Source organism: Trachemys scripta, chromosome 3, assembly GCF_013100865.1.
Source record: "Trachemys scripta elegans isolate TJP31775 chromosome 3, CAS_Tse_1.0, whole genome shotgun sequence".
NCBI classification, from domain to species: Eukaryota; Metazoa; Chordata; order Testudines; family Emydidae; genus Trachemys; species Trachemys scripta.
In genome coordinates, this window is record NC_048300.1 from 137,364,368 (window position 1) to 137,371,259 (window position 6,892).

General features: G+C 39.5%; 1 protein-coding gene across 3 annotated transcripts in view; it reads left to right on the forward strand.

Annotated features, from left to right (window-relative positions):
- Positions 1 to 3,020, forward strand: part of RNGTT (RNA guanylyltransferase and 5'-phosphatase) — a 412,738-nt gene extending 409,718 nt beyond the window's left edge. For all 3 annotated transcript variants that reach the window (XM_034766053.1, XM_034766055.1, XM_034766054.1), the window contains one exon: positions 93 to 3,020. In XM_034766053.1, coding sequence (XP_034621944.1) covers positions 93 to 256 — 164 coding nt within the window. In that variant the 3' untranslated portion in view covers positions 257 to 3,020. The remainder of the gene's footprint in view (positions 1 to 92) is intronic.
- The last annotated feature ends 3,872 nt before the right edge of the window (positions 3,021 to 6,892 follow it).

The following is a 6,892-nucleotide window of genomic DNA, read 5'->3' on the forward strand; positions in this document are numbered from 1 at the left end:
GTCATTTATTTTGCAAATACAGGATCAAATTGTTCAAGTGTTGCATGCAGCCAATCAGTTTAATAACATCAAAATGTGTTCTTTGTTCCCAGCTGTATGTAACAGCATCCAAAATCCAGTCACAAAGGAAATGTTGTTTGAGTTCATTGATAGGTGTACAGCAGCTTCTCAAGGACAGACGCAAAAACATCACCTGGATCCTGACGCTGAACTCATGCCCCCACCTCCTCCCAAAAGACCACGCACCATAACCTAAGGCCACAGTCTGAATGAATAGCATGTTGTTTACAAATCTGCAGAAGGTGAAATGAAAAGGTGTGTGGATTAAAAAACATTTGCAAAAAAGTCATTCTATGCATCCTGTAAATATCTAGATGCATTTTTTTCAAATGCCACATCATGAACCGACACTCTTTTTGTAACTGGCAAATTCAACCTTACTTTGTGGGATTTGAAGATTGAAATATCCAAAGGTTTAGACAAGAACAGTATAGAATCAGTGGAAAACTGCCTTGTTTATACATGGATATCTTTCACCCTTAATTTATAATGTTAGCAATCTGGAACTGTGAGAAACCATTGGAACACTGTACTTTTTAGAATCTGTGTTTCAATTATAGTGGTGTTTCTTTTTCTTTCTTATTATTTAATTAGTTCAGATTTGTCACCCTTAGTATAATTTATCTTAGTGTTCCTACATTTCTGAGACTCATGTTCAAGAACAAACAGCAATGTTGTTTGTGCACTGTATTGGTTTAAAAAAACCTTATTAGGTTTACTAATTTTAAAATTAGCTGGGTTTTTTGTTAAAATATTAAAGAACTGAATCTTTATTGTTGTAAATAGCATCCTTTCTAAAGGAAATGTGCTGGGTGGTCGTGGGGGGTTGGTTTTGTTTTCGTTTCATTATTTGAAGTCACACACCTAATGTCTGGTGGGTCAATTTTAGCTCTGCATTTTAAGTTTATCTGTAGATAAGGAACACACGTGAAATCCTTAGTATTAAGGTCTCTATTTTGAGACAGTTTCTAATACAGGGTTTAGTTCTCCACAGTGAAGCCATTATAAATAATATGTAAAGGTACACCTCACTGTGATATGCAAGAGTAATACCCAGTACTAATGATGTTGTCTTAGATCCAGGTGCAAAATGGCAAAAGAAATGCCAGCCAGCATCTTTGATGAGGAGGTAATGCCAATGGAATAGAGCCCTGTCACAGGAAAAGGGCCTCCTGTTTTTAGATAAAAGCAGGGCAAAGGCAAGACATTTATTGGTGGAAATTAACATGCTGAATACCAAGCCGTTAATTTTCAAAGCAGCAATCAGTTGTCCTGTGACAGGATTCTAATCCGCTGACTTTATTTCTGTTATACCCAATGATGAAACAAATATCCTAATGGCCCTTGCTGCAGTACAATTGGAAGTTGTTCGCTCAATTAAGATGGAAAAGCTGCATTCTAACAGACATATGGAGGCATTGCTCTGACTAGAAACAAAAGTAATTATAAAAATGCAGTTTTAAAAGTTTTCTGCACAGTTAATAAGCTGGTATTTGGCTATACAGTTATTGATAAATAAGTATAAGTATAAATATGGGTGATCCATTCATTCAACAGTCTGGTTAACTAACATAATTTCATTTGATATAATAAATGATCCAAAATAGTTTATATTTAAATGAGTTTTAATGTTTGTAAATAAAGTTAACTCATGCAGTATTTTTTTCTATATGGAAATTTTAGGGCTATGCTTTGTGGGGGGTTCCTCCAATTGATTCAATGTGTATAAATATACACTGTATCATTCACATGGTAATCCTAATGTCTCTTTCCTGGGATACTCCATATATGTGTTAGGGCATTGAAGAGGTTTAAAAAGTTGCTTTTTTTGCTGCAGTAAAACTTGAGGAAAAAGTGTGTTCATCAAAGCTCATGTTTCAACCATACAAACTTTCCGTGTATTGTCTTTATAACAGATATATCTCCTATGCAAGGTTGAAAAATTATCTCCCCAAAACAACCTTATAAATTTCATGTGAAAACCTATGCAACCTCAATTCATCCTTCATGGAAACACGCAGTACATTTCTTTTCCACATAGTTTTTGTTGTATTTTTCCCCAGACTTACAGCCCTACCATTGAGTTAAGTCATGACATATATTTTATCAACAATCTCTAGTGCTGTTTAAATGTCTATGGTAATTGCAACCTTTTAACTGAGAATGAGATATGTGAAAAGAGCATTTTGTTTTAAATATTTATCCAGATTATTTCCTCTCTTTTCCTTCCCACCCTCCACCTCTTTATTTCAACAGAATTTTAAAGTTTATAATTTGTCATTTTCTTTAGTGCATTGTAGCCTGCCCTCAACGTGCATTCCACACAGTTCACGAATGCACTGTTACTCCTTGCATATTTTGACGTTACTTTTTTTTCCACTCAATTTTTAAAATTGGTATATTGAAGGAATTGTAAAGACATTGAGAGATGATGTGATGGTTTGGGAGATCTCTGCTCAGATTTGACTTGAAGTTCTTCCTGCACTGCAGCTCTGTAGCCTTTGAAAGAGGCTGATCATCTTAGGTTTTCTGGACAACGTTTTTAAAAAAAAAAAAAAAAAAAAAGTACTGGGAAGGGAAGAGTAGAGTGAAGAAGCAGATGAAAACAATGGAATTCCACTTGGACCAGCTGTTTGGTTGGTTGGTTTTTGTTTGTTCGTTTGTTTGGTTTTGTTTGTTTGTTTGTTTGTTTGTTTGTTTGTAAGACGTATGAGACCCTGCTCTCTTCTACTGGATATTCTGAGATAGGGGGCAAGGAAGAGCCTGTGCCAAAAAACCTGAAAAAAACTCAACTGTCTGCTCTTAGGATATAGAGTATGAACCCATCCTCTAAGTTGTTGTTTGTTAAATAGTACATGTACAGTTACGTTTTGCTTTCAATGGAGTTCTCAGAAAATGTCAGTACGTTCCTCTGCAAACTATGTATTAAGTATTTTAATAAAGTCAATGGTTTAAAAGAATGGACGTTCATTTACTTGTGATAGTGGTCTGATTATTTATGCTTATGATATCCACCCATCCCATTGCCAACAACTGGGTACTTGACCAATACTCAAGATTCAAACAGAAGAATTTTACATGATTTGCAGAGGTCAGAGGTTCAACTCTGGGCTAGAAAGCCTATGCATAAGCATTCCCAGAGAGCCAATAAGTGATATAGCTCTTGGCTATGATAAATATTTTTTTAAAGCAGAGTTTTCCCTTCCTACTGCCTGAGAGGGAACTGAAGAATTGGTGAATCAGACTAACTTTTTATAATGTGCTAACATACATTACATTATTAATTAAGTATTTTAAATGTCTACTGTACAAAAAGACCAAACCAATTTCAGTATTCCCCCACTCCAGTTAAATTCTCACTGGATCCTAATTAATACATATTTGGGGATGCATGAAACACTGAATAATTTTATGTAGGGTTTGAGCGTTTTGCAGTAATATATGTTCCATCTTCCTATATTGTGTTAAGCCAGTAAAATAAATAAGCTCCCCAAATTAAACCTTGTCGTGTTGTGTTCCAGATACCTCCACACTATTTCTCTCTGTGACACTGCTTCTTTGGATGCATATTCCAACTCACAGTGTGTGCTAGCTGGTGCAGCTCAAGAGGTGGAACCTGCTCATAGCAGTGCTTGTCAGAGCACTTGTGCACCCTGCTATCCCTTCCCTCTTCTTTCCTGAACATTCTGGAGGTGAGGTTATAGAAGGGGGAGTGGCACCCTCTGCTGCCTCAGTTCCTTCCAAATGCAGCAGCAGATGGATATTAGCCTTTCTGGATCCAGTTGGATCTGGAGCCTTCACTCAAGAACAATTTAGTGCCTTTGTTTAGTGTAGTTTTACTTTTAGTGTAGTTTTCATTATTAGTTTTAGTGGTAAACTTATTTAAGGAAAAAAGGTTTTATTCTTAGCATAGATAGTAGATATGTCTTCAATTCTCACTCCTGGTTCTTTGTCAGATTGATTTTAAAACTCGCAGCAGTGAGTCTCAGTGCCCCGGTCTACAGACTTGAGCTCACAGCACTAAAAGCAGCTATGTAGACGCTCAGGCTCTGAAGCTCAGGATGGGGGAGTGGCTTTCAGAGTCCGAGCTCCAGCCCAAGCCGCAGTGTCTACACTGCTGGTTTTAGTGCTGTAGTGTCAGCCCAGGTTCTGAGGCCTGGTCTACACTGGGAGGGGGGGCGGGAATCGACCTATGATACGCAACTTCAGCTACAAGAATAGGGTAGCTGAAGTCGACATATCTTAGTTCAACTTACTTCACGTCCTCACGGCGCGGGGTCGATTGCTGCGGCTCCCCCGTCGACTTTGCTTCCACCTCTCACCAAGCTGGAGTTCAGCAGTCGATGGGAAAGCGATCGGAGATTGATTTATCACGTCTACTCTACACGCAATAAATCGATCCCCGATTCATCGATGGCTACCCGCCGATCCAGCGGGTAGTGTAGATGTACCTGAGATTCAATTCCCTGTTTTTTAAAATGCAGTGTAGACATAACCTAAGAGACCTGGCTTCAAAAGGTAGGTGCATCTCTTGTCCGGCCGTTTTCCCAGGATCAGGATGCCCATAGTAGATGCTTGGCATGCATCAGAGAGGGTCGCTGTCCCTCATGCTGGTCTGTCTGCAGCACATTTACCCCCAGCGTGCTTAAGGAGACCCAGAACAGGCTGCAAGCCTTATTGCTGCAGGAAGTTCTGGCTATGAAGTGTCCTGGATCTGATACATATGAGAGCTGTACTCCAGGTGAAAATACCAGTGTCTGCTTTTAGCACCTTGGGGATTAAAAAGAAGAGCAATATGTATAATACTGTGATCTCTTTCCCAGGATCAGTTTCAGTGTTTCGGTGCAATCGGTATCCAAATTATTGGATTTGACACTAATAGTGCTCAGATATTTGGTTGATACCAGCCTCTGCAGGAAGAGCCAAACCACGGGAGAAACCTTCAGCTCCATCTACTTCGGTTCTGAGAAAGTTTGTGCAAGACAAGAAGGCTCCTGCTTGCAAGAATAAGTCATATTCAGGAGATGCCTCAGATCCATATGACCTGGATCCAAGAATATCAGATCCTAAACCAAAGACTAAGGTTCAGGTTTAGAGTGAATCATAGACTAATAGAAATGTAGGACTGGAAGAAACCACAAAAAGTCATCAAGTCCAGCCAAATAAACAGACCATCCCTGACATGTGCTTGTCCAACCTATTCTTACAAACCACCAATATTGGGGATTCCACAACCCGTCTTGGAAGTATATTCCAGACTTAACTACCCTTAGAGCTAGAAAGATTTTCCTAATATCAAACCTATATCTCCCTTGCTGCAGATTAAGCCCATTACTTCTTGTCATACCTTCGGACGTAGAGAACTATTGATTACCATCTTCTTTATAACAGTCTTTAACATAGTTGAAAACTGTTCATCAGATCCACTCAGTCTTCTTTTCTCAAGACTAAACATGCCCCGTTTTTTTAACCTTTCTTCATAGATCAGGTTTTCTAAACCTTTTATCATTTTTATTGCTCTCCTCTGGACTCTCTCCAATTTGCATCTTTCCTAAAGTGTGGCCTCCAGAATTGGGCACAGTACTCCAACTCAGACCTCACCAGAGCCAAGCAGAGTGGGACAGTTACATCCTGGGTCGTACATACTACAGTCCAGTTCATACACCCCATCACAATATTAGCCTTTTTCGCACCTGTGTCACATTGTTGACGCATATTCAATTTGTGCTCCACTATAACCCCCAGATCCTTTTCAGCAGTACTACCACCTAGCCAGTTATTCCCCATTTTGTAGTTGTGTGTTTGATTTTTCTGTCCTAAGTGAAGTACTTTGTACTTCTCTTTTATTGAAATTTCATTGTGTTGAATTTAGACCAATTCTCCAATTTGTCATCGTCATTTTGGATTCTCATCCTGTCCGCCAAAGGGCTTGCAACCCCACCCAGCTTGGTGTCATTTGCAAATTTTGCCTGAAACTTGCCTAAAAACTTATCCCCCAGTTCTGAAAATTGCATTGGATCTGAAAGTTGTGCTAGAGTTGGCAGTAGTTTCTTTATCCACTGTTCACATGGCACCAACCCTTACTATGGTAGCACAATTGCATGACATCGATTCACAATCACATCAGTTACCAGATTTGCAAGAGGCAAATAGTGTCTACTTGCCTAAGAGAGTAAAAGGAATGCTCCTGCTACTTGTCCTTCTGAAGTGTCCCCACCAGGGAAAAGGAGGAGGTCAGTAACATTTGTTTGCTTTTCTGTTTTGCATATGCAGGTCCTGTAGTTTCCCCATTTACTTCTGTGTTGTACCCAAGACCGGCTCTAGGTTAGATCTGCAGTCCAAGGAAGAATAAAAGTATGCTAGACGTTGCAGATATACCTCCAGGTTCCATTATCAGAAGAAGGAATGCACCTCGAAATATGGTGCCTACAGATCATCACACCCTTCCAGATATGACAGATATGGAGCCTGAGTTTGGTTACTGGCATGATTGGCAGATTCTGCCATGGTCTGGAAGGCCCTGTTGTTCCAACTGCAGACATCTGCGGGGTTGCTATTTGGGGCTCTATACTTACATTTACAAAAAATTACTTCCTAGACCTAGCTTCTACATCGGATGCTTAATTTTCAGGGCAGTACTTCAATCCTTATTGAGTTAGGACTCCAAGTCTCACCGTCCATTTATGGAATACTGCTTGATAAACTGTCTTGAGTGGGAATATGCAGCAGAAATGAAGGTTACTTACCTGTAACCGGAGTTCTTAGAGATGGATTCTGCTTATTCACACTTCCTGACCACCTTTCCATCTTCCTCAGAGTCCTAATGGAATCT